At 41.6% G+C, this 27,690-nt stretch overlaps 1 protein-coding gene across 1 annotated transcript in view; it reads left to right on the top strand.

The window, feature by feature from the left end:
* col25a1 (collagen type XXV alpha 1 chain) overlaps positions 1–27,690 on the top strand; it is a 155,930-nt gene that overhangs the window by 124,649 nt on the left and 3,591 nt on the right. The window contains exons 12-36 of the mRNA XM_085350983.1: positions 1,447–1,491; positions 2,340–2,366; positions 4,586–4,630; positions 10,176–10,208; positions 11,985–12,020; positions 13,788–13,832; positions 15,221–15,283; positions 16,377–16,445; positions 17,150–17,194; positions 17,776–17,820; positions 18,097–18,174; positions 18,536–18,559; positions 19,329–19,373; positions 19,511–19,555; positions 20,592–20,672; positions 20,778–20,840; positions 21,272–21,322; positions 21,923–21,949; positions 22,095–22,175; positions 22,533–22,568; positions 23,125–23,178; positions 23,738–23,791; positions 23,920–23,946; positions 24,776–24,829; positions 27,250–27,336. Of these exons, the coding sequence (XP_085207109.1) occupies positions 1,447–1,491; positions 2,340–2,366; positions 4,586–4,630; positions 10,176–10,208; positions 11,985–12,020; positions 13,788–13,832; positions 15,221–15,283; positions 16,377–16,445; positions 17,150–17,194; positions 17,776–17,820; positions 18,097–18,174; positions 18,536–18,559; positions 19,329–19,373; positions 19,511–19,555; positions 20,592–20,672; positions 20,778–20,840; positions 21,272–21,322; positions 21,923–21,949; positions 22,095–22,175; positions 22,533–22,568; positions 23,125–23,178; positions 23,738–23,791; positions 23,920–23,946; positions 24,776–24,829; positions 27,250–27,336 (1,260 nt within the window). The remainder of the gene's footprint in view (positions 1–1,446; positions 1,492–2,339; positions 2,367–4,585; positions 4,631–10,175; positions 10,209–11,984; positions 12,021–13,787; positions 13,833–15,220; positions 15,284–16,376; positions 16,446–17,149; positions 17,195–17,775; positions 17,821–18,096; positions 18,175–18,535; positions 18,560–19,328; positions 19,374–19,510; positions 19,556–20,591; positions 20,673–20,777; positions 20,841–21,271; positions 21,323–21,922; positions 21,950–22,094; positions 22,176–22,532; positions 22,569–23,124; positions 23,179–23,737; positions 23,792–23,919; positions 23,947–24,775; positions 24,830–27,249; positions 27,337–27,690) is intronic.

Genomic DNA, 27,690 nt, shown 5'->3' with positions numbered 1-27,690 from the left:
ATGGAAAAGCATATTTATTCCAGAACAAACGATGGTATAAGTGAAGAGAATGAATGGAGAGGCAGTTTGAGGGTTGCATCGCTCTAATCTGAAACATGCACTTATAAAGAAAGGAGAGGCACGTATGGCTGTAATAGGAACCAGAGTGAAGAAGTTTCATTTTAAAGTAAAATCCATGCTAACTCTGGCTACAGTGGAGGCTGAAAGCTTAATTCTGTTTCCAAAATGAAAGGAGTGAGGTTTTGTAGCAGCCATGAAATAGATCTCCAATGCTGTGCAGTGCAGTTATAAAGCAGAACCTGTTATGGTATGTAAGTCTCACTCTTGCAGAAAGTTTGACTCAAAAGCAGTTAAAGCTGCTCATGCGGCAGTGGCGGGTCCACTCGCACAGACACGGTATTGATTTGACATGGATATCCCAGCAGAATCAGTAATGCCACCTTATCAAGCCAACCTTTGGAGTTCCTAATCAGACTCTATCATCATTATGTCAATAGGGTGTCATTATTATGTCAATGACTCCCATATGCGGCTGACGAATGATCCGAGGCTGCGGCGTTTATGACGAACATCACCACGAGTGTGTAGCTGCAGGGACACGCCCAGCGCGGATCAGACACGCCGAGTTTCCCATGAGCATGAAGCATTTTGGGGAACAGTGAAAATAGCATTAAGATATTGAAAAATGACATCCAGTAACGCAATTTTCCTTCGAATATGGCCAGTACCGAGCTGCCTGGTGACATGTATTTTAATCCAAGTAATGCACTGCGTTATTTTTCCACTCTGGCTACATTAATCAGCTTCATCTGGTTAAAGCTGTCTGTCTGGGCTGAGGAATAGCTACTGCTCCTCTGAAAGGGTAATGACGTGGTATGTTTGCAAAGGTCAGGAGGTTAATTGTTTCTGGCAGCAGATGGACAGAGGTTGGTTTTTCAGCTAGGGAGCCGCGGAGACAAGGGATCGAGGCTAACGGCAAACTGGCATCCGTCAGACGGGCTTGGCTTTTCTTCTTCTGCACATACACAGAACCAAACCAGATAATTAAGCTTTTAATCAGCTTGTTTATCCTCTCGTCTTTCACATTCACTTTGTGGTTTCAATATTTGATACATGTGAACGTTTGGGGAATGTTATAGAATTCATAGTGCTGTAGCTGTACATTTACGCTCCTTACAGCAGTTCTGTCAGTGTAGCTGTATCTCACCTGTCTCGTGCTGCATTACCAACTATCCTGCAAAAGCCCTTTGCACCATACACTCACTCTTGTGTCTGAGTCAATTGTTATCTCAATTTTAAGAAGAAAAATATGCATTTTCTTTTGTTTTGTTTGCTTTTTGTGGGGTGGGGAGTGTAGGGGTCATATCTCCTGACCTTGAATCTTTAGTCGAACTGCTTACGCAGCACACTGAGTCAGTCACTGTGTGTATCTTGTGCTGTCCGTAGGGGGATGTTGGCATCCCAGGACTGGACGGTGTTCCAGGAGCCAAGGTCGGGGTGCACACATATTCTGTGTGCTCATATTCTTGTGAAGTCATAGCAGTCGCTTTTTTCCCCCTTTTTTTGGGTTAACCCTCTGAGGTCAAAGTCATGTTATCCCACCCTGCACTTTGTGAGAGCAGCAGCAACCATTGCCAGCAAACTTTGCAATATCAAACTAAAACAAAATCCTGAATCCCAAATATCTGTTGAGATGATCTAAAATATAAGACTCAATGTGAACACTTTTGCTGTTATATGGATTATTTTACATAGCTTAACAATATCATTATCACATCAGAAACCTTCCATGTAACTGCACTGTTAGTATATAGTTCACACTTTTAATACAAACTGAAACAGAGACTCCGTGAGGCTGCGTCTTGCTGCAGGGTCATCTTAATTCAGTCATGTGATTTGGAGATGTCCCTTGACTCCAGAGGGTTAAAGTCATTTGCAATACTTTCCTTATCCTCTCACAGAAGCATCTCCCCCTTTCAGTCATTTTTCATCTTACCTTTTGACCATCAGCCGTTTTGTCCCTTTGTGATTTCTTTTTCATGGTTTTGAAAAACATGCATATACATGTATTCGTCTTTGATGTAACAGAAAATATATATCCTCCATGAAGACTTTAATGCATGGTATAAAAATATGTTGCAATGATAATGCAAGGACGATTTTAAATTTAAAAAACAAAAAAGTTCATGTCAGGGTCTGTCTGGGGAAAAAAAGCAGTCATAACATTTATAATCAAATATGAATTTAACCCCAGATACGATCTGACCCTGAGTGTGTGCAATAACCCCCCCAAACCCTCATTTTTTCTATCTCTGCTGCTCTGCTTTCCTTCCTAACAGGGTGAAATGGGAGAACGAGGTGAAAAGGTAAGGCGCTAATTTGGATCTTCGGACATTATTGCTAGCGTCAGTCTGTTATCTCATCACCACGACTGCAGCTTTGCCTTTACATCTCCCAGCTCCAGCTAGTTTTTTGTTTTTTTTTTGAAGTTGCCTCCCTTCTGTAACTTAGCCACCAGTGAGTCAGTGATTTAGTGAGTCACAAAAACTGCACCCAGCTTCACCGACTCCAGGCCGTGAAGTAAACCTAAGAACAGACCCATAAAACAGCTTCACAGAGGAACGGCAGCTTTATTCCCTCTGTTCTGTAATTGTAATGGTGCCCTTATTTGCTGTTGTTGGACGGCAGCGGGGTGGGAGGTGTGAAACACTGACCGGGATGACAGTGCAGCGGGCTGGAGAGTTAAGTGATGACTTATCGTGTGTGCTTCATCGACCACAAAACTGGCCCTCGGGCAGTCGTTGTCAGCTGGATCAGTTCTGAGCTGAATCAGAGACAGTGTCTCTGTCACTAACACACCTGGCTTGCTGTAAAGATGTGACAGCATCTCCTAGCAATCCCAGTTCACAGCATCGTGTGTATCCTTTACCGCGATGCACAAAAAAAGGTCAAAGTGAAAATATTTTTTTAGCACAATGGATTGAAAAAGAACACGAGCATCCAGTGTGTCAGTTCGTGTTAGTATGAACCTGGTTCTGTGCTTTGTCGACTCCTGGCCGCTTGGCTTTGCCACAATTTCCACGTCTTAAACATCGTGACCAGTTTTCCAGAAGAGGGATGCATCTTTTTCAGATCATTTCATCAGGTTGCAGGAGGGTAAAGAGGAAACCACGTCCAGTTAATTAAGAAAATTCTGACAAAATAAACAATTTGTTCTGCAGATTTAATTTTTTTTATCATTTCCAGTCATATAATCATCCTGAGACTTGTCAGAGCACTAATTGGGGTCCTGACCTTCGGGTTTGGAAGAGATGCCATGTGGCAGGCCAGCGCTGCTAGCAAAAACGGCACTTTTTGGCTTTGTCGATTCAACTTATGATAAATTCCTAAATGGAAAAATAAACAGCAGTTTGAAGCATTGAAGCTGTTAAAGTTCTTTTTTTTTTTTTTAATAGCGTAACACAATGAGACACCCTTTGATTTCATATCCTTGGAACTGCAAGGCGTTGTTTGATTCGCGGTCTAATCTTAATATAAAATCATGGGGATTTATTAAAAGTGAAATCACCTTTTCCCTGCCAGGCAGCTTGGCTCAAAGTACTCTGAGGTTTTATTTTCAGAGGAGTCAGACATGTTAACATTAAACACTTGTTTTTTTCCTCATTAATTAGTCAGCAAGCTAATTAAAAAAGAAAAAAGGCTTCTAACAGATAAAAAGGGAAAGTAGAAAGCTTGTTGCAGTTTTTTTTAAATATATGTATATATTTTGACATCACAACAGGGATAACTTACAAAGACACTCATGATTGCAAATCATTGTGTTTCCCCATTTAATTTCATTTGATGAAACATGTCATGTTTCACTACATTTACACAGTCGGGATTTATAGCCGTGCTGTGATACGAAATCCACTGATAAAACAAGAGTGTAGCAACATTTTACAGAGTCTGTGAGTCTGCGTGCTTTGAGTTAAGTTCTAACCAGCGTGCTGACATGCTGATGCTGAGCAGATAGATTTACCAGCTTGGTATCGTATGCTAACTGTTGCTATTTAACAGGAAAAACAAAGTACAACTGAGAGCCTGGGAATGCGCGTAGAGTGTGCATTTGAGACATGACAGCCTCTTGGGGGTGTAGAAAAAAAGCTGGCTCACCAGACTTACTCATTTGAAGGTTATTCCAACAACGAGACATTCTCCTTATAAAGAAAACTACCAGTCAAATGGCTTCCACCGAGTCATATCGTGGATGGGACGAGCTATGATCCCGGCCGTACAGCAAATATTGCAAAAGTTGGGAGTTAAGAAGTGAAGTTTATCACAGCTCTCAATGCAGTGAGCTTAGGAGCTTCGTAACAGGGCATCACCTAAATATTACATTTATATTTGAACTTCATTTGACGGCTAAGTGATCAAAGTGAAGATAAAGCAGCAGCTTTGCTCCAGTGCAATCACAGAAGAAGAAGAAGCTTGTCCTACTGTGTGCTAAGCTTGTTAAAGCAATCATGTTTCATGTCATGTACTGTCAGCACTGACTCATTCCTGCGTCCAAGAGACTGAACAGGTTTCTGTGATGTCATTGCAGGGTGATTTGGGTGAGGACGGACCGAAAGGTGAACCGGGAGAGAAGGTATGTGAAATCCTCTGAGTTTTTGTTCTCTTTTGTTTATGTCTTGGACGCTGCACAGGGAACCAACAGAGAGGCTGTCGGTGGCCAGAAAACAGTAAAAAAAAGTTAACGTCAGCCTTCTGAGGAGAACTGTAATGTTCAGTAGAAACAGCTGGGGTCAAGGGTCATCAGTTGTACTGTAGTCAAGGCTGCACATAAGCAGTCATCCTGGCACTTGATGTGTCCTTTGTATTTAATGTGGACTTAATTGCTATGCTACGCTGATGCTACATTTTCTGGTTGGATGGTTTCTGCATTAATTTGGTACCATTTATCTTCAAGACAGCTTGTCAAGTTGAGATTCATATCCAACAAAAGGCAGAGCAAAGCTCTGCTGGGCAGATTGTTCAGAACTAAACTAATAGATTCATGTTTCTGTCCAAAAAGCTTTTGTTTTCGGGAAGAGTTTCTTTGCTTTGTATTAGCACACTGACATCATATCCAGAAACACATTATGCTTGCCATGCTGCCTTCGCTCTTATTATTTTCTTTAAGGAGCATTTATGAAAATAGGTCACAGCCTCATTTGTATTGGATGACCTCTGGGCAAAATTTGGACCTCTTTACTCTTCATAAGTTGTAAAACATTTCAGAAACAAATCAATTATGGATAGAAATGAGCTATTTTTTGGGGGGGGGAAATGTTGATTTAGCTTCTCACACTAGTGGGGAACAATAAAGATTCTCCTTGGAGTTGCCAAAGAAACTGAAACGCAGTATCTGAGGGCAAAATGCTGTGATGTATTATACACCAGAGGTGCTTATACAGAGTTAGGTATAAATACAAAATGTAACCGATAAACCGGCAGCAGACCAGAAGCCATGTACTGAAAATGTCACTGCCAATTTATTGCTGTTCGGTGCAGAAAAACTTTGATAACTTCTCATTTTATGGGCACTGTGGTTTTTAAAACTCGGCAGCCAAGAAAGGACACCATTGGAGGGAAACAGATGCAGGATGTCATCTGTGGAAAATGAGTGAACAAAAAGGAAAAGAGGAGGGCGATAAAACTTTGCAGCTCAAGCACCGCTTTGATCTAGTTTACCTTGGTGCAATAAAAGGAGAGAAGATGATGGATTTTTGCTTCAGGAGTGAAGAAGAGTAAGATGAATCGGATAACCACGGGAATTCAGACTTCTGTAGACGATCACCTGCCATTCATTCGGGTGCACACTGATGCGTTTCACAGCGAAAGGCAGACTACAAATAATTATGATTTCTGCCATGTTTACGATGGATGTGGATTACCTCATCTCAGACTGTCAGCATCAGGACGTAAAAATGAGTGTTTTGTTTAACGTAGCGCACAACATATGGCGAGAGGAATTCGAACCAATAGACATCCAGATGAGTTTACCAGATGTCAGGCACACCGAGGGCTGATTGATTTTCAGTGCAAGTGAAGGGAACGTGTTGCCAAGCGGAGCCCCCTGTCATCAGAGTTTTGCATCTGATCACTTTCTCTTTTATGATCGTGTTGTTGCTTCACGGGAGGAAGATGAAACCAGAGAACAGAGGGACATGGGAGGGAAGGAGGGCATCTTTAGTCGTCCATGCTGAAGATGCCAAAGTTAACAATACACAGCACGCACTGCGGGGAAAGTGTGGTAATGTGAGGTGAAAGGTGAAGCAGCGAAAGCTTCGCTATGGTGAGCAGAGAGACCTCGGGGAGTGCAGAGAGAGGGGGGGAGAGAACTGGTGGTGTAAGCAGTCTGGCTGTGCTTTGCATGATACAAAGGGAGATTGTTTTGACTGTGGGGGACCTGTGAAGTGTGAAAGACTAAATGACAGGGCAGATATACTCTGACTGACATGCTCACTCGCTCTTAAGAGCAGGTTAAAAAGCTGACATGCTGAGGACTCCAACAGCTCCAAGTAGTCTTGAGTTTAGTTTCTTGTTTGTATAAGCTCATGTGCGGATAATGTAATTGAATTCCATAGAAATATACCTTGTTTTCCAGGTGTTTATTGAAAACATTGCTGTAAATAAATAATTTGCTACAACTAGCTGCTGACAACCCCCATGGAAAGGAGTATATTCACTAAAATGTTGGAGAGTAGTTGCTATAGGTTGCTGGGTGTAGAGCATCATCCAAAGCAATCGCTAGAAGGTCTTCAATACAGAACCACATATCTCTATGCAATCAATTTCATTTAGCGACTGGCAGCGACCAAGATCAACCACATGGGAGCTGACTGGGGAATGCATATTTTTCTCACCTAGAGTTGTCAGGGAGTGGCAACCCCAGGTAATCCCTGACCGGTTGGCAAGTGGAGGTTTCTACGTGTGGCAGGATAAAAATCGGTAGCTGGAGGTGATCCACCAAAAATCTCCTTGCGGCTGCCTTGGTTGTTAGCAGATTGCTTCGGACACCCATTTCATAGTAGATACCAGTTTGCCTCCAATCAAACTGTAATCAAACTAGTAAAAATTGTAGTCAAACTTGTAATCAAGTTACCATAGCAGCTAAAGTTTGCCCGAGTTATGAGCAATCACGACCATCATACGTGCAAACAAGGCAGTCGCAAGAAGGTTTTCATTACAGGACCGTTTACCTCTATGCAACCAATTTTTTCTAGTACTAAAAGCAACCTAGTGCAACCACATGGCAACTGGTTGGGGAATACACATTTTTCCCTAGCAACCGGAGGTTGTAAGGGGGTCACTAGCTTCTCTTTTGGCCTGCATGTGTGGGAGTTTAATTTAAATACCGGACAGTCATCAACTACTCAGCAGTTCTTCAGGGAATGCACACTTTTCTCTAGTGACCAGGAGTTACCAATCTCTGTGACTAGCCTCATATATACGAATTATAAAAAGTATATAATACTGCAAAATGCAATATGGGGGGAAACATGATCATACTAAAACATGCGTGATCATAAGTCATGAGCTAAATGTAGCAGGGGAAAAGTAGTAGGTAATAGGTATGTTAATTGTACATAAGAAAAGCATCTGTGTAATTATACTCACTTATGTTCACTCACTGTTTAGTATACATTTATATAACACATTACCTGCTCTGTTGCGTCCGTAAGCCATCATTAAGCGTAGAGAGAAATGTTTCTAACAGCCCCTGCATGTCCATTTTTGGCCTCATTTAAAACAAATCATTACCACAGTTAAAAGCTTTAGTTCTAAACCATTTCCTTCTGATGCATTCAGCCTAAGTATTTAAGTAGGTGTGAAATTAACAGTGACTCTTCTTGCTGAAAAAGTTGGACCTCACAAATTGAAAAATTCTTTAAAGTTGTTTTCTTTTTTTTAATACACAAAATCAAACTTTGGATTTTGTTTTGGGAAGTTCCAGGCTATGAGTGCTTGGCTCTGGCCAGTCTGGCACAGCGGTTGGTATAATTTTTGAATCCTAAGATCCGGTCCAAGCTGTTGTGAACTGGCAGCATTTCAAATACTGGCAAGGCCTCTCTGCCCTGGGAGCCAATCACAATTTGCATTGCCTCACATATATCTTAACTCAGGGACAGGGGGTAATATTTAGCCAGGGCCCGCTGAATTTGGTCATCACTGCTAATGGCTGTAATGTGGAGTAAGACTCATATTTTGATGACTGCGGTGGTATTAATTTGTCACAATTCAGCCATGCCTTCATTGCTCAGCGATTAATTCTGCGCTCATCTCATTCCCCAAGCAAACAGCTGGAAAATGCCATGATTTACTAGGCATACATTTTGCACCCTTCATGCTATTATCTCTAAATGCCAACGGGCAGCGACAGGTCTGGGTGCCTGTAATGAAGTGGAGCTGCGGTGACGGCTCTCCATCTTAGTCTGCTCTGCGGCTAAATCGAACGCTGTAGCCTCACCGTGGTAATTGGCCCAGTTGGGACGTGTCAGCACTCTGCGCCACACCTCAGCACACCTCCCAGCTCCGCCGCTTTTTCCATCTCATACTCCTACATTTGGAAGAGATTAAACTCTCTCTTGGTCAGGGCTCTCGTTCGGCTTCTAGAGCTCGGTGTCACTTGTGTTAGATCGGTCACACCAGCGAGCTTCTTGCTTCAGCAGCCGAGGAATGAAGGCTCGATCGCTTTTGCAGCATCCTCCTTGTTTTCAGGGCTCTGCTTCACACGGCTAAACTTTACAATCTATTATGTAACGTTTTATTTCTCCGCAGTACGAGCGCATTACGATCCTGCTGTGATTAATTATGTGGAAACGGTTAATTATGCTTGCATATAGCCCACTGATCATGAGCGTCACAAGGTAATTTTGTTGTTGTTGTTTTTATTGCTAAAATTGTAACAGTTAAGTACAAACGTGGCACCTTTACCCCTGCCGAAAGCAGCAGGTGTGAAGACACAAGAAAGTCAGGAAAATGGGCCCCTGTCTCCTTCTTTAGTATATATATATATTTATATATGTTTTAAGATGAAATAAATCCATGTTGTCTCCTAAGTATTTGGCCAGAAATATTTCTATTTAATTGTGTAAAATGATTTAAAAGCTTTTTTTCTGTATTTTTTGTAGTGAACTGTAAAACTTCATCCATTTAGATCTTGTACCCCAATAAAATATAAAAGAACTTGTGAAAATGTCCATTTATATATATTAAAAAGTGGAATGATGAATTTTTAAGATTGGGATAGAAGCACCCCTGAGTATGCAGCGAAACCCAGCTGTAAACAGTAACGCAGTTTATTGTGTGCAAAAAAAAAGAGCCACAATTAAACATTGCCTTGTGTGCTATGCATCATAATGACTCCCATAAAAAGCTGAGGGCGAGAGGCATTCCTTCAGCAACTTCTGAGCGCGAGGCGTATGTGTAGTGAAACCACAGAGTCCACACCAGAGCTAAAGACCCAGCCTCCTCCTCCCCACTCCTTTTTCCCACCAACCACCCGTAATTAGGCTTATTGGCCCCTTGTTTTATGTCTGTTTTTACTGTACACTGCAGTAGTGATGCAGTGCATAGAAAAAAAGGGTCTGGGTTCTTGGTGTCTGGACAGCTTTGCTGGAAAAATGTGATATAAGTAGCTCTGTCTCCTTCTAGTTCCGTGCCATATCTAAGGAGAAGCAATGAACAAAGCTTTCAGTGGTTCCTGTTAGTGTGCCTCCTTAAACACCTTCACCTCCTATACTGCTGTGGATTTCTTCTTATTGTATATAGTGTTAGATTTCACCCTGCATGTCATCACCCCTGCCCAGCTGCAGGGTAAAACTGAAACGATTCCCAGCACCGTAGTCATAAAAATGCTGTCTCCAGCTTTTGTGAAAAGGTACATTCTCTGTTTAGAATAGCAAACAAGCTGCTCTTCAAATTGTGTTTTCACCCAGTTTTATCCAGTCAAATGCAGCAGTTGTGAAATTATGCTCCGCATTGTTCGGTAAATGGGTTTCTTTTCTATAAGTCAGCATTTTGTAAATGTAATTGCACAATAATGTTGACTCCTCACAGACAAGCCCATCGACTATTTTAACAGTCTCTGTCACTTTTTGTTTTGCCTTTTGTGTCTTTCTGACTTTTCTTCTGTGACTCTTTCTTAGGGAGATGCAGGCTCCTCTGCAGCGGGCATCAAGGTGAGAGCTAAGCTAAAGCCACTGTCATTTTGTCCTTGATTTAAGATTTTTAAATGGAAAAATGTAATTCATTAAGGTCCAAGTTGTGACTGTGTGTGCATCTACAGGTATTTTTTAAATAGGGTTGACTGTAGACAGCAGAAAAAGGACAGATGTTCCTTGGTTTGTTAACTATCCTTTGGAGCATTAACATCTGGCATTTTAGCCTTTACCAGCTTGGCTTTTTGGCTTCTGAACTCAATATATTAGCATAACTGGCTGGAGTGCTAGTTTATTAGCTAGTGTTAACTAAACTACGCTAAAAAAAGCAGTAAAGCATCAAGTGAGTTTAACTTGTTAGATACTGATCTGGTCCGTTAAGTAACAGAGGGGGTTGTTAATCAGTTTCAGCTGCTTTGGTGTTAATGACATTAACAACAGGTGCACTACAGGGGAACAACGAGACAACCCCCGAAACAGGAAACAGGTTTTACAGATAGAGGCCACTGACAGTTTTCTGACTGTTTTAGTTTTGCATTTTGTGTCTGTATCGCTGCTGGTAGCGTGAGGCGATACCTGGACCCTACAGACGTTACACAGATAGTCCAGTTCCTCCAGGATGGCACATTGTGATATGCCACTGGCAGAAAGTTTGCTGTGTCTCCCAGCACCATATCAAGAGCATGGAGGAGATTCCAGGAGACAGGCAGTTAGTCTAGGAGAGCAGGATGGGGCTGTAAATGGTTCTTAACCCATTATCAGGATCAGTATCTCCTCCTTTGTACAAGGAGGAACAGGATTAGCACTATATAAGGACTGCCAGACCTACAAAATGACCTCCAGCAGACCACTGGTGTAAATGTCTCTGACCAAACAATCAGAAACAGCCTTCATGAGGCTGGCCTGAAGGCCCGACGTCCTCTTGTAGTGCCTGAAACGTTGTTCAGCATGACAGGTTTAGTGGTGGATCAGTGATGGTCTGAGGAAGCATATCAATGGAGAGGCATACAGAGCTCTGCAGGCTAGCCAACAACACTCTGGCCTTCATTAGGTATCCTAGGTATCATTAGGTATCAGGAAGAAATCCCTTGGTTCGATTTTTTGAACCAGTGCTGGTGCAGGTGGTCCCGGGTTCCTCCCAGTGCACAACAATGCCAGCCTCAAGTGGTGAGATTTCACAGGCAGTTCCTGGAAGATGAAGGACTTCACTGGCTCCCACACTCACCTCAGCTAAATCAAACAGAACATCTCTGGGACATTATGTTTGTTTCAATGAGAAAATTAGATTTTCTCAGATTGAAGAACTGACAGGAATGCAAAAGGCGAGAGAGAGACGGGGAAACTGCGGGTTGGCTGCTCTGAGCCAAAGGGCATGTGGGCACCCGCTCAACACAGTGAGCTAAACCAACGCCCTTCTCACTGAGATTCTGTTAAATTTTTTAAGTATAGTTTACTTACCAGACGAATGCTAGCCTGTGCTACTTTCATTCATTTTAATTGGATTCAATAAGGAAAAAATGGACTTCCATTAGTAAAGCAATAACACAATAATGAGCTACAGTGTTACTCTATGAACAGGAATAGGTAAGTGTAGTCAACATGAAAGAAAATAAGATTCAGATAGCTATACGTACTTGGATCAGGGGTCTTTTTTGTTACCAATTGAAACTAACTACTAAGATTAAGAACTTATAAAGGACTTTCTGTTAATACATGCAGAACAGAAGTACAGATAGTTGGTGGTATTTTGAAATCGGTCACACCGGTTAAATAGAAAACTCTTTACATGTATTACAGGGTGAACCTGGAGAGCCTGGAAGAAGTGGACTAAAGGTAACGACTACACTTTGCTACACCTCATGGCTTTTTGATACACAGCATAAAGGAAGTAGTACATAATTGCATGCAACAGTCATAGTAGTATGGTTTTAAATATACCGACATATTTTACTCAAAATATAACTCGACCAGTGAATAGTTTTAGGAAACCTGAGTGTATATGAAAGTCTATTTATTTTTCATCATTGTGCCTGTACACATCGAAACTTTTGCAAATTAGAAAAGCTCAAATATGGACATGCTCATTCAAAACTCAGCCGAACGTTACTGTTTAAATGGCATTAAGAATGCAAGTTGACCTTCAGTACATCACAGCCCTTCACTTCACTTTAATTCAGCTTGATTGTTGTTTAGAGCCAGTGTAGGGTCTCCAGTTTCATACTAACACCTCTGGATATACTAATCTTCTGGATTTTTCTCTTTTTTTGGCTCCTTGTTCTTGTTTCCATGTTTCTGCGTGCATTTCCCTTAGCTCCAACCACAAGGTCACCCTATTCTGCTGCTTCAGTTTTATTGTTCAAGCGATATTCGCCGCTACGACCTCTGTTCCCGGCCGTTGTTTGTTGTAGTGTTTGACATACTTTCCGAGGCAACAATGGCAGCCAGGAGAATGTTGCTGAAGAAACAGCTTTTGTTGAGAAACTAATAAACAGTCACGCCGAAGAAGAAAACTGAGCCATTGTCCGGCCTTTGACCAGACTTCTGCTGACATTGCACCAATGCCTCATGTAAATTACACTCTCAGTCTCTTTTATCTGTTTGGACAAACTAGTTCCAGGCGACAGAAAGGTTGTTTTTTTTAGCAAGTGCCTCTTATTTCCTGCTTTGCCGCCAAGTAAAATTGTGGCCTAACTAACTTTTAATGCTTAATCATATTGTTCGTTTTACATCCTGCTTGTGCTGACACACTTAAAAATTGGGGTTTTTTCACATAATAATGTCACAAGATTGAGTTGTTTCCCATTTAACATCACCATTGGGTGGCACTCATTTATTCAGCTGTCAACAAGAAGGACTTAATTTTTTATAATGCTTTCATTAGCAGCAATCGCAGTTTACAGCCTCCTCTCTGATCCCCCGAGTGCCATTACGATTCATTATTCTTGAGCGGCGCTAATCATTTCTTTTCATATGCCATAAATCCAGTGGTCATAGTTTTCCCGTTAAGTCAGAAATTTTTATTTTGAAAGTCTCAAAGTATTCTCATCGGAGGATTGGGGGGGGAGCCTGACCTCTTGAGTTTTCCACAGTCGAATCAAATGACTGCGTTCTCAGCTTGACAATCACCCGACCTTGATAATAGAAAAATACGCCAACTCTTCCTACGCTGCCAAACTCGGAGGACCTTGAAGCCGTGGCAGCTTTCGCAAACAGCTTTTGCAACTTTAACCCAAAGTATCAGACGATTTTTCCTTCCAGAAACCCCGAACACTTCACACCTGCCCAAACCAATAAAATCCTAAAAATGAAACTCAGTTGCACTTTTTGAAGGGTTGACAAGTACTAATCGCGCTGTCAAGCCACGGCTGCATGAGTTGGTCTGAAAGTGCATGTGCAAGTACCTTCTGCTGATGCTTACCACAAGCGAATGACGGTGAAAATACAATTTCTGGACAGCGGGCAGCTTTTCAGAACCACGACAGCTTGATAGACAGAGGAAAACACAAATAGAAAATAAAGCATAGAGCTTTTCAAACCCAAATGAGGCTTGACTCAGCTTAGCTTGGCTTGGCTGTAACATGTCACACTCTTCTTGTGTAGGGAGAGCCAGGACTTCCAGGGCTGCCTGGACTACCAGGGATAAAGGTAAATGCTTCGTGTTTTCATCCACCCTCCCATCAGTGTTGTCCCTGTCCGTCAGCTTCAGTCCATCTGTGGTAGAGTACACATCTGGCCTGCTGTCACGCCGTCGTGGACCGATCTCGCTTCTCCTGCTTTGTGGGGATTCGCACTTCAGCTTAGCAGCGCGGTAGCTGCTGCAAAGCGAAAGTGAGGAGTTTAGGCGAAATGACAAAACCAAACAGTCTGAGCTTTTGATCTAAACATGCCAGCGTTCAGCAGGAAAACTGTCTCATTAGGATTCGTGAATAACACGGAGGTCCATGAATTAATGATCGAATGCTGCTTAGCAGGCAGACATTTCAGTCGACTTCCTGACGGTGGCAATCAGGAGGCTCAATGTGTCAAAAGTGCTGCTCGTTAAAAAGAGGAAGTTTAACTTTTATTTGATTATTCCGGGTTTTTTAAAGCTACTGTTTTCCCCGTATCAAGAGCAGATGGCGAATCGAAAAGCACAAATGGCGCATGTTAAAGAAAATCAATGCACTTGCGGACCATTAAGCTTAAAATATAACTGTTGAATGTAAGGAATGCTCACACGGACATGGAGATGATGGTGCTTGTTATGCCTGTTTTGTTCTTTTCTTTTCATATGCTTGGAACGTGCTGGGCTTGTTAAAAAAAGGCCCTTTCATTTTACACTTTATATACTCCTGTTTTGACTTAAGAGGCCTGTATGCTTGATGGATTCTAACAATATTTTTTTGCTAACGTAGCACTCGGCCTTGCACTTTGTTCTGCTCTCTGCATTCTTTGCTGTTTATCCAATCAAAGTTTAAAGGTTTGAAAGCCAAATGTCCATTGCCTCTCTGAGGGCTTCCAGAGTGCCTAATGTTCTCTAGGTTGCAGATGGTGTAATAATACATTCCGGTTAAGTAATTTCCCAATCAAATGTTATGTAAATCAAACCCAGTGTCGCACTTCATGCTGGACCCTCGCTCCTCATACGTGAAAGTGTAAATGCAGGAAAATTGGAAGCGTCTCCGTGAGCGGCGCAGACCCTCTTAATCAGAACGCTTCTGCGTGCCCCGATGAGTTTCTAACAAGGTCAGTCGTAACGTCTATTAGGATTCATAAGAGGGAGAGACTCGTTAATATATGAGGAACCAGGGGATAAATTAACCAGCCACTGATAATGTGTGTCTGTGAGTGTGATTTATGCATGAGTGCGCGCTTGTGTGCGCGTGCAAGTGTGCGAGCTGTAAGTGCATGCCTGTCATTATAAATGTGTTTGCTCATGCATCTTGTGTGTGTGTGTTTAGTGCTCATTAGCAGCGCTACATGAGAGACGCCCAGTGGAAAAATTAATAATAGCTGCTCGTGGTTGTGTTTTGGTTTTTGGTTTTTTTGCGCAGGGTGAGCCCGGGTTTCTCGGTCCCCAGGGTGAGCCTGGGCTTCCAGGACTCCCAGGAACTAAGGTGGGTGATTTCAGCTCGTCACTGTGATGTTGTTTATCACAGCGTGGGAGGTATTTTCTGCTCCGAGTGACACGCTGAATATTACGAGCTGGTAATGATGAGACGCAAACACTTTGACTGATGGTTATCACATCCTATCAGCCCGATCATCGGTGAAATCGCGAATTCCTTTGAGTTTCTGTTCTCATTACCCTTCATTATCGCTTTCCCCTCAAGGTGATTAAACCTCTGTTGCTTCAAAATGTCACTTGGAAGTGGTCAGAATGAGATAATCCTCTGCCGCTACCTTTGAGTCCTGACATTATCACACTGCGGAGCCAGCGGTGATAATCCAGACATGCAAGAGTTATTGCTCGTGCTCATGTCCTTTTGCATCGGGCTGTTTGCAATGCGCAGATAACTGAGATATATTAGCGTTTCGCTGTCCTCTGGCATATTTCTGCTGCTTAATCAAATGTCAGGCAGAGAGAAGCTAAAAAATTGGCTTTGTAGAAAAACAATTTGGCTTAATGTTTATTCCATTTGAGACAATCAGCGTTTTACTTGCTTTTTTTGTTTTCAAGGCACACTACACATAATAACATATCAGTAATCGTTTATTATTAAATCCTTACTGAATCGATGCTGCTGGATAATAACTGCGTCCCGCTCGGTTTTTAAATATAAGTATTAGACACTGTGAAGCTCGAGTTTTACCACGTCTCCCTCTATTGGCTGTTTTCAGTCAAATCAAAATTCAAAATTAAGAACGTGCATTTAAATCATCGACTTTAAGGAAAAGGGTTTCACTTCTTTGTTGTCGATTTCCTCGGCCCTGTCACATCTCATGTCTGCCTCGTGCTGACTCGGCATCAGTATTTACATTTCGCCGTTTGAATATGTTGAGTAAGCGAGCTCGTGAAAAGGCTGAGGAGTCATGCTGAATATGTATGACATGAGGGGAGCCGAAGGCGCGCCTCATGTTCAGAAGATGCACCGCGGGCCTTGTGCTGACATTAAAGAGGGAACTCAGCTTTGATCAGCAGTTCTGCATGACACCTTGTTGCAGGAGAACAATAGTAACTCACCTCTTCTTCTCCTTCTCTTTGCATAGGGTGAGAAAGGTGACCACGGACCACCAGGGAAGGGGGAACGAGGAGAGACGGGACCCACTGGACCAAAGGTCAGCAAGTGAAGGGCATAAGTGTGCATTCATGCCTGTGCGTACGGTATGAATTATTAAAGAAATAAGTCGCTGAAGCGAGGAGTCTTTGGAGCTTTTCAGCTGTTGCTTTGCTGCCATCTAGAGCCTCTTTGATCCAAACACACACGGCAAAGTTCTCCAAGTCATAAATCAGATAAGGCGATGCTTAATCAAGACTTCATGTTCTCTTTTTGTTAAACCTGGCTAAAACATTATAGTCTGTGATAGGTCCGTGGCTTTCCCTGGAGTGCGTGCAAAGTAAACCCAGTGTAAATGAGGTTGCCTTTGTTTATGTCTGGTGCTGCCCCTGCAGGTAGCTTAATCTCCAGTCTAAACTTAGACGACACAGAGATCTGGTTCACATCCTATTACATGCCCCAGAAGTGAAACTCATCCTCTGTCAGCGACACAGTTCAAATAAACACGTTCTCCACTTCTTGGCGGTTGCAGCGTATTAAAACCTGGTTATTTTAGTGGAGCTCGAAGCGTAGCTCTCACAGGAGGAGTCAGAGAGGATGATAATGTTTCCTTCAGGAAATGTGTTTTTCGAAATGCGTAATTTTCTTTAAACCCATAAAAGTTTTTAAAAAGGGTTTGTTTTATATTCTTCAACTTTATGTGCATGTCTGAAGTACTACGCGTTAGTATCCTCTTCACCTGTGTGTTTTTTTTAAACGTGGCAGGGTTCACAAGGAGAGGCTGGTACACCTGGCCCTAAAGGGTCAAAGGTCAGTACAGCAGATTTGTTTTCTCTACACTGCATGGGAATTAGTTGATCCTGGGTAAAAGAACCAGCTAAATGTATTTTCCAGTGATCTTGGTTTGTTTTTTTGTCCTGAGCTGGTAAAAATGTGAAAACACTAAGAACTTAATGATCCTTGTTAAGCGTGTTGTTTATAAAAACAATCAGATTTACAGGTTTTAATAAATGTTGGAGGAGTCTTTGAGTTGAATGCAACACACATCAGATTAAATTAACAACATTTAAACGAACTCACATAAATCGGTTGCACACACAAATTTAAACTCCACCAACACTTTAAACTCCTTCAGTGTAATAAGGGCGAAAAGCTGAACTTCAGATTTTAATTTATTCTCATTTATAATTAATTTATTCAAGCTTTTATCACAGCTTTTGAAGCTGTAAAGAACATAGATATTATTTCATCAAAGTTGTTCTTTCATTCTGTCAAATGCAAGCTGTAAATACTAAAAGGCCTCAGCATCTATAAAAATGTAAAGTGTGTGGCTGAAGGCGTGACGGCAGTGTGCCTTGAGTTCAATATTCGTTGTTTGTCTTTCATATTAGGGCGAGGGTGGAGATAAAGGAGACTTGGGGCTCATTGGACCAAGGGTAAGCAAGCATATTAAAGATAATTAAGGATGCTGTGTGCTGACACGCTAAACCTTTTAATTTCTAATACAACACTTCAGTTCTAGGATGTGATTAGGATGAGCACATCAGAGTGACAGCTCAGTTTGAGTGTTGGTTTGTTATCACCACCAGGGGGCAGTAGTTAAGCCTAGGCAGATTTCTGAAAGGGAGGCACTCTATTGAGCTTGTAATTCTTTGATATGATATAATCATGTGTGAAATAAAAATGTGTTTAATGGTGTTGGACATGTGCAGGGCCCACCTGGGCAGAAAGGAGAACAAGGTGCCACCGAAATCATCGACTACAACGGAAACATTCAGGAAGCTTTACAGGTCGGTTCCTTAGACGTAAAAGACGAGGGGAAAGTGATTCCTTTTTATTTTTGATGCATGTACCTACCTATGAATGGTTCACCTTCCTCACTGCTTACTTGCCAGATTAAAAGTGGAGCTAAAGTAGGTGAAAGTGAATTATTTGCCTGCATAACATAATGACTAAAAAGGAAAAAATATAAACATGTATAGAAATGTAATCCAGTGCAATGCCTTCATTTGAAGCTGCTTAGGTTGAGCTCTATAGACGCTGAGGGTGTTCCTGTGCAGAAATGTGCTGACACAAAGGTTTCTTTTCATGTGACCTCTACAATCTTATCTCTCACCTCTTCCCCACTTCCACTCCTGTGGCCTACTGCAGAAGATTACCACTATTACAGTTACGGTAAATAGGCTCTGTGTATTCTGTGTATCGTTTCATCTCCAAAGTGTGATCCATCTATGTCCGAGCATGGGCCCGACCCGGTTCCAACACCCGTTTGCGCTGCCCTGTTGTACTTGTCCTCCCTCACCCAGCAACGTTTTTGCTTGACAGTGAATAAAACTGTATTCAGTGCTGCGATTGTGCTTCTCTGTGATCGACCTTACATGCTGCCTGAGCTGCTGGTTGTGTCCTTGAATGTCTATTAAACAGCATTAAGAGGGTTTTCCAAACTCATTCAGTCCGCTTCTTGTCAAAATCGCATCACGTATAGCAGTCAAGAATCCCAAAGGCTGTGGTTTGAGTCAGCAATAGTTTATTCCACCTTCCAACATGTCTACATCTAAAATAAGCATACGGATATGTAGCCTTTTTTTTCACTAAGAACTACAAACCCCAGAGCAGAAAAATGCAGATTTTCCATTTCACCCTAAATCAGTGTCAGAATGGCAGAATTTATGGTTCAGCTGTCGAAGTCATGCAGCCCTCACATCCTAACATCAAAGTGTGTAATTCTGTCATACATGTTCTCACTTTTGTGACCTCTGCATGTGTTGAGCGTCCTGTTCATGGTTAATACCTGATTCCCAACATAATTTTTCAGTGTTATGGCCAGTGCCAGTTTTAATTAAAACGTAATTCACAGCATTGTTTCGTAGGTTTCACTACAGCTGTGATGTATTCACACTTGTGCGCACGTGTTGAAGAGAAATCTGTCTCTCTTTCTGTCCAGGGTCCCCCTGGGCCTCCTGGGCCAACGGGACCACCAGGCATAAAGGTAAATTTCTTATGTGTGTGTGTGTATGTGTAGTTGTGTGTTTGATTATGATGTCAAGTGGTGATCTTTTACAAGTCACATTATGTAACTTGATAGCTAATTTAGTCTAATTTGTGGTCATAAAAATGTCATATCAGGGGGATCGCGGTCTGCCTGGTCTTCCTGGACTTGATGGAGAAAGAGTAAGTTGATCTTATACATGTGTATATATATTTACTTACATTGGTTAACCTTAACATGTGGAGTCGAGAGTAGATGACCTAAGTGTAGACAAACAAAGGCAAAACGGGGTCCTTAACAAAAATCGAGCCGTTTTTTATGTCTGGTAGAAAACTACAAAACAAAGGGAAAAAGCGAAACAAGACGAAGCTAAACAATAACCTAAACTGGGAAAGCTAAACGTGAAAAACCCCTAACATGAAACCTGGTCTGGATACATGGAAACATGGTGTGAAACACAGACAACCTGACAGTGAATGCATGACAACAGATCACATAAATACACATGAGGGTGACGAGGGAAGTGGAAACACAGCAGATACAAATGAACATGACGCCACAGAGGAAGCAAAAATAAACACATTAAACACGGAACACAAGACTTTCAAAATAAAACAGGAATCACAGAGACGCAGACTTAAGACACGTTAGGGAAATAGAAACGGGAGATGGGACACGGACATACTGAGAAACAAATACAGAGACGGTGACGGCTGGGGAGAACACATGACAGATGGGGAAGACATGGAACGAGACACAAGGGGAAACATGTAAACCAGAGAAGGAGATAAGACAGAGGGATAGAGAGGGAGCGACACAGAGGCAAAGACATCTCTGAGACACAAAGGGCGAGGGAGACTTAAGCACAGGGGACACGACAGTCTCCCACACTGAAGACACGACACTACAACCAACATAGTGGGGAAGACACAGAACTGGGAGTAACCTACACAGGGAAACAGAACTGAAAATCAACAGAAGCAACTGAACCGTATAAACAAGAAACAAGAAGAAGGATTACCTGCATATTTGTTGACCTCATTATTTGAAATGTCTAATATGACAATCTACCACAGACAGGACAGTGTCTGTTAGAGAATATCAGGAGAACAGACAGTTTTTTGTAGCCAGTACAAAATCCATTCTCAATTAATAGCTACAGTGAAAATAGAAATTAATCATTTTCATCTCTTTGGGTAACTTTCTACCCCCTCTTAGGGATACAAAGGCTCTAAAGGAGACATGGGAATGCCCGGAGCTTCAGGGGAGAAAGGAACAACTGGTTTACCTGGCTTACCTGTAAGAATACTCTCCCATTCTGATAAATGCCTCTGAAACTTTTACCTACTCAGCCTGTCATTCGGCAGACACAACGTGGATCTCATGAAACTTTTGTTCCTCTAGGGTGTCAATGGAATGAAAGGGGATAAAGGAGATGCAGGACTCCCAGGTCCTCAAGGTCCTTCTGTAAGTTAGAACAAAATATAGTAACAACAATATTTACAAAGAGAGTGCAGTGACAAGACTGATGTAAGAGGTGGACACTCAGATTTCTACAGCTGACCCAGTTCCATACGCATTTCTGGGAGTTCCTTTTCTCAAGGTGCAAAATATCAGGAAGAAAATAATCAAATAAAGTGTGCAACCTGATTTACTGATTTGCTGCTAAAAGCATGTCTTATATTTTGCACTTGATACTCAAATGAAATAATTGCACCTGTGTTTCGAAAATAGTTCCACTTTTGTAAATCACACACACCTTGTAGCTCTATTTTTGCTCTCACTCTGTTTTTTTTATCTGCCCTATATGTCACGCTTTTATTGTGAAATGTAAATAACATGTAATAAACTTGTTGACTCACACTTTTATTATATCATTTCTCTCCTAATGTTTTCAGATAATTGGCCCTCCAGGGCCACCAGGGCCCCATGGATCCTCAGGACCTATGGTCAGTGTGCTGCCCTGAAAACCCCCTTTTTCATTAGTGGACACAAACTACACGTGTATTAGACACACAGCATATGCTAATAACCCTAATGACATGTTACATGACAACTCATAACGAACGAAAAGACAACACCTCACACAGTGTCCAGCAGCAGGTTAAAAGTCTACAGGTTCCTTTAAAAAAAATCTCAATATCTTAAGAAGAAGTGGGTATTTGGAGCCACGCTAGCATTTCCTTCACCTTACATATATAGACTGTCAGTCACTAATTACATTTCCCATCTGTCTGCGGCCCAGTCCAGCTTAACTCCTCTTTAATCCCACAGTGGTGTTTGCTTGTATGAAGTCACCAAGGAACAAAGTAAAAATAAAACACAGGGAGCCCTCGTCAGTTTTTCGCTGTGAGCAATTTCACGGTGCTGCGCTTGTTCTTCTTTTCGTCCATCCCTTCAAAGCAGCTTTCACAACAATTTATGTGCAATGGTTCGGGCCACAAGCAGAACATAGAAAAGAAATGTGGGGATAGACAAATGAAATATATTCAAAATAATCGAACCAGGTACTTGTAAACTAAGTTAGCCACTTTTTAAATGTTTTTCAGGGTCCCCATGGCTTTCCTGGACCAAAGGTAAATATCAACAAAGTGAACATGCAATTCCTTCACGTGTACAATATTAAGCCAAAGTTAGGTCATCTTATAAGTAGTTATTATAAATATTTAGTGAGCCTGAAACGTAAAACAAAAGCATCTCCTGCTTCTCTTTCTTTCTCAGGGTGAACCTGGTTTGCATGGGGCAAAGGGTACTCGAGGAGAACCAGGACACAAAGGGGACCGTGGACCTCTGGGTCTCCCTGTAAGTGAAACCACACACCACAGGGTGTCTTCAGCCAGTCCTGCCCTTTATTTCTTTATTTCTTTACACCATAGAGATCCCTCATTTGTATTGTATTGTGCATTAGTACACACATTTGTATGTGTGTGTTTGTATATGTAAGTGTGCGTGCGTGCGCGCGTGTGGAAGTGCGTGCATCTATAATCCATTTTCTGTGCTCATTTTCATTTGCCTGGGCTGACTACTTTGCCGAGCGCCCTGTAACACACAGTGTAATTTAGTTGTTGTAAACCCTGCCATCAACCTGTCCTAATAACAGTGTTCATCTGGTACTAATCCCGCCTTGTTCATGTCACTCATACCTCCATAACCACACAGGGAGCCTCCGGCTTGGACGGCAAGCCTGGAATTAGGGTGAGTGCCATGTGACCAAGAGGCTTCAGCACCTAACTCGTACAGTATCTACTTCGACAGTATCCCCTCCATACAGTCCCCTCATTCTCCTATTTTTCTTTTTGTTCAGCCATGCCACCTCATACTGTTTATATCATTTTTACCAAAAAAGACAGTTTTGTTTCCATTTTTGTTTTCTTTTCGATTTTTATAGCTCAGAAAAAAAGACTGTCCGCACTCACTTCAGCTCAGAGGACTGAGACCATACGCAGCACTGTTAGAGCAGGCATTTCAAGGCTCTTGTTTTGTCCCGTGTTGCATTAACTGAGCATTAACACACACTCATACATTAACTGTGTCAGCAGCGTAAATGTCCTTTGTGGCCAATGCACGTCTTACACTTCTGTGTGCTGGTTGTAGGTCAAACAAGGAGTATTATATATATACATGTATAAATATATATGCGGAGGCTATATGTGGCTTTTGCTACCATTTGCATTAACCTTAATTATTCTGAAACACGTGCTTATTCTAACCCAAGGTTGTAAACTCACCATGATAACACTGTTTTCTGCAGGGCATGGATGGGCCTCCAGGTCCTGCTGGTCCAGCTGGGCCGAAGGGGGATATTGTAAGATCAACATTTCATTTCTTCTATCTTACTGATGATACTCTGCATTAACGGCCGACCGCTATATAGTGACCGATTATTGACCGACATTAGATGTTTGTCAATATAGCATCCGCTTTTTATAATGGCCAATAAATTAAAATTAATTATATAAATAAAGAAGAGATTATTCAGCAGCGAGAGTTGCTGTGGTATAGTTTGTCCACCAGAGGGCACTCTGCCATTCCCCTGTTAGCACAGTAGTGCTACATTAACCAACCGATCAGAGTCAAGCAGAGTGTAAATGAGTAATCCATGACTTCAAGAGGCAGGAAAACAAGATTATAAATTTTACTGTCATGTTATCATAGAAAGGACTCGTAAATAACTGCTTGTAAAAAGTATTCAGGAATCTATGTTGTGTCTGAAAGGAAAAATATCGTCTCATTTATCAGATTATCAGAGTTGTAAATCACTAAATATCCATATTGGTGTTAAAAAATCTCATATATCGGTTGGTCCTAATTCATTTAACCTTTTACCTGCCATTGTAAGTACAACACTGATGTATTTAAACTAGGGTGAGAAAGGAGCACCAGGTGAGCCAGGGCCAAGAGGACCCTATGGACTACCTGTGAGTTTGAAATAGTTCAATGCCTACATTTACGTTGTATTTTTTGTTACAAAAAATAAAAAAAATGTATTGATACAGTGTGAAATACATATTTTTGATCATAATACGGCTCATGTCTCTATTTGCAGGGAGCTGCTGGAACACCAGGCTTGGATGTGAGTCTGTTTGACTTTCTTTTAGTTCTGTTTTTAACAAGAAAGTTTGAGGAAAAAAGAATTAGTGATGAAAACAGGAATCAAACCGCTTCTTCTGGTTGAGGAATACTTAGGAAAAAGCTTTAAAATATATATTTTAAATCTCAAAACAAGAAGAAAGTGTAACTCCACAGAATCTGATGCAGCATTGTTTAAAATGTCCATAATTCAGTTCCTGAATACGAGTTGTAAAGCACCAAATGATATACAGAAAGAAAGCCAACCCATACCTGAAAAATACTTTGTATAACAGAGGAACGCCTCATCAAATCTGCCTCATATGTTCCACATTTTGCAAATCTCCATATCACAAGTCGATAGCATGATATACCATAATAGCATCAGTCATTTCAGGCACTTTTTGTTCATTTGTGCTGCTTTTTGTGGATAATAAGTACTCCTCCTTGCCTGATGCTAATTATCTTATTAGTGAATGATAGAAAGATGGCTGATTGATCTTCTATAAGTTCTCATACACTGTGTGTTCAATTCAGTAAGCGTTGTTGTGCGTAAATTGGTCTGGTTACGGAGCCCTTTAGAGATCTCATTTAGAAGTTAACTACATAAATATCATTTTTTGTTTTACACCCAGCTATTTCTTCTTCTTTTGGTCTTAAGTTTTAAAGCTTTCAGTTTTAAGTTTGATTGAAAATGTCTTGCTTTTAGCGTTGCAAGGGCAAGATAAGCCTCTTATGTCTGTGCGTGTCAAAGGCGAGCACAGCTCATCACACGCCGACCTTGGTCGGGACCCCCGTGCGTCAGATTTTAATGTGGAGTTGTGCTTTTACAGGGGTTGCCAGGCTTAAGGGGAGAAAAAGGCGACGTTGGGGAAAGAGGAGAAAAGGTAGATGTAGATATACTGTAACGGCTCATTAATAACTACATAGAAGGCTGATGTCAATGGACAGTGACAGGATGCTTTAGAGCTATAATATCAATAATTGAAGTACTGACATTATTAAACCACAGTAGCTGACTACAGTACATTTTAATTTGCTAATTTCATTAGCCATTATTATCCTAATGAGCTTCCTTTACAGATACTGTGAACATGTTTTGCTTGGGCTCAGTCTTTTGTACAGCAGTTGTGCCTCCTCGACAGATGGACTCAAGAGCCAATTGGATAATAGCGTCCTATAACGGCAGTCCTCCATTGCTTAAAGTGTCATCCCCAGTCCTCTCAAACCAGCTTTTGTTCTCCACTTTTGAGTGATTTGCCATCTCATCAAATCCAGTGTCATTCTAAGTCATTTAAAGCTGATTTTGATGTATTAGCCCAAACAAGTCCATTGACAACAGGCTCTTAAAATTCATGCTTATTTATTTTCTGTTGTTTCCACGCATGGACATAAACTTGAAGCATTTCACCTTGAGTTGCTGAGCCTGTTGGTAATCCTTTCCCTGCTTGTGTTTACAGTAGTCTGTAGCTTTCAGTGTTACTTGTGTGTGTCTCTGCACCACTAACAGGCATGATTTGTTCAGTAGATGTCTTTAAGAAACTGTATCCTATATAAAGACGCTTTGCTGCTCCGTGGCGTGTTCTGTGAATCGTCGTGTTTACCGACAATTTCTAACGCACAACAGATTGTAGCGCTGCGCCTCTTTAGTGTATGATACACAATAATCAAGTACTTACACTTTTAATGAGTTATGGGTGGTAGCTATGAGTGCTAATAACTTGCATGAACTCAATTCAACATACGTTACCACTTCAAAGTTTGGGGTGACTTTAAATTCATATTTTATATGTATTTTTCATTATAAATCATTTATTATGTTTAATGGAATTTCTACACAGGCTCATTTTCAACCATTTCAAACAAATCTATCGTATTACCTGATGAGGGTTCATCTAACTGATAATGTTTGCATAGCTGAAAACTGTTGTGCTGATTAAAGCAACACATGCTGAAGAGCAATAAAGGCTGAAATAGGCTTCATACAATAATGTGTCACGAAGCTGCTCGTGAGACATCCGTTTCTCAAAATAGAGATTCTGATGTACTTCTCCTCCAAGTACAGCAGTTCACTGAGGCCTTCCCAACTCTTATTCTCTTATTGTTCATTTTCAGGTGTTCTGTGAAGGGAGAAGTACACATATGTTATGAAATCCATCACAGGAACACTTTAACTTCTCCATCTTCTTCCAGCTGCTGTCTTTAGTGGCCGCCACAGGCCTTCATCTTACCTTAAATGAAGCATTCTCGTTTGTCACGCTGACCCGCTGCATGACCTCCTTCACATTGACACTCTCTCCAAACCATACATGAAAGCAAGTCTCACTACCATTTTGTAAACCTTCCCTTTCAATAATCTCCACCCGCTCCACCCCGGCTGTATTATCTTCTTCACCTCTCTTGTGCATTGTCCATTGCTTTCGATGGTTGACCCCAAGTATTTAAACTCATTCACAGAAGAGATGTCACCTTGCATCTCCACTCTTACACCTGCTTATTTCTTACACCTACTCGTATTCTGTTTTGCTTTTACTAACTCTCATTCCTCTTCACTCCAGAGCATACTTCCACCACTACAGGCACTCTTTTACCTGCTCTCATTATAGATCACGCTCTCATCTGCAAACATCACATGAACCCTCTTTCAAAGGGCAGAAAAAGCTTTTTTTGAGGCTGTTTTTGCTCTTTGCATAACACAGTGGGAATGTGAACTGAAACACAGAAGAGATGTCTGTGACATATCTGACTGAAAATTAATTAACTATTCATTTATTATAAATTATTTCATTTATTTCTCATTAAATCTTAAATTAGATGGAAACAATGTGCTTTAAAACACCCACACATGCACAATTTTACTTTGAAAATCACCCCAAACCTTTAAGTGTTGCTGTACTTTCCCAAACCTGATATTTCTAACACAGTTGATTTGAGTATGTGAAAATATTCTGTTCTACAGGGATACAGTTTGGACTTTTTCAGTGTGTAGTAAAATTTTATTCTGTCTTTCTGGAGGACTTTTTCCCTGCTACACTTTCTCATCCTTTGTGCCCTTGACATCCCTTTGGCTATGAAGTGTTTTTTCCAATTTCTCCTACCCACCTCACTACCTCCCTTTTTATGTCTACTTCCTGCCCTAAGGAATGTTTTTAGAGTAGCCGGTATTGTTTGGTATCCCCTCCTTCCTAACACTGACCATGTGTCGTTCCTCTCTGTGGGCCATAGCCTCCCTTATTTAATCCCTCCTAATAGCAGTCCTTATTGTTGACAAATGCTTCTTAACTTGACCAAACCATTGTATCCACAGGGGGAGAAGGGAAAGAAGGGCAAAAAAGGGCCTAAGGGCGAGAAAGGAGAACAGGGTGCCCCAGGATTAGATGCACCCTGCCCATTGGTATGTCCCAACTGTGAGCGGTCGCTCCAAACAAGGAAGGAAGGAGCTCCCTTTGGCTGTGCTGAGAACCAGAATACCACCAAAATAACCTAAATATTAAAGCGTATTACTTTCCTAATAATTCAACTGTTCAAATGCAGAACAACAACAACATTGGGTTGGGTTCGCAAGCTCACAGGGCAGCTCCTCCCTCTCCCTCCCCTTGTGTCTGTCGCAGTGGACTGATGCAGGGGGTAAGGGTCGTCCACCTCTCTCTCAGTAACACTCCGAGGTCATTTTTACAAACAGGGTTTCCGGGGATTTAAGGGTGAAAAGGGGGAACCAGGGCAGCCAGGTCTGGATGGGCTGGATGCC

The sequence above is a fragment of the Diplotaxodon limnothrissa genome, linkage group LG3 (genome assembly GCF_057381915.1).
Source record: "Diplotaxodon limnothrissa isolate DT_005_m linkage group LG3, D_limnothrissa_male_GT1.1, whole genome shotgun sequence".
Lineage (NCBI taxonomy): Eukaryota > Metazoa > Chordata > Actinopteri > Cichliformes > Cichlidae > Diplotaxodon > Diplotaxodon limnothrissa.
This window is presented reverse-complemented; position numbering and strand designations above follow the sequence as displayed.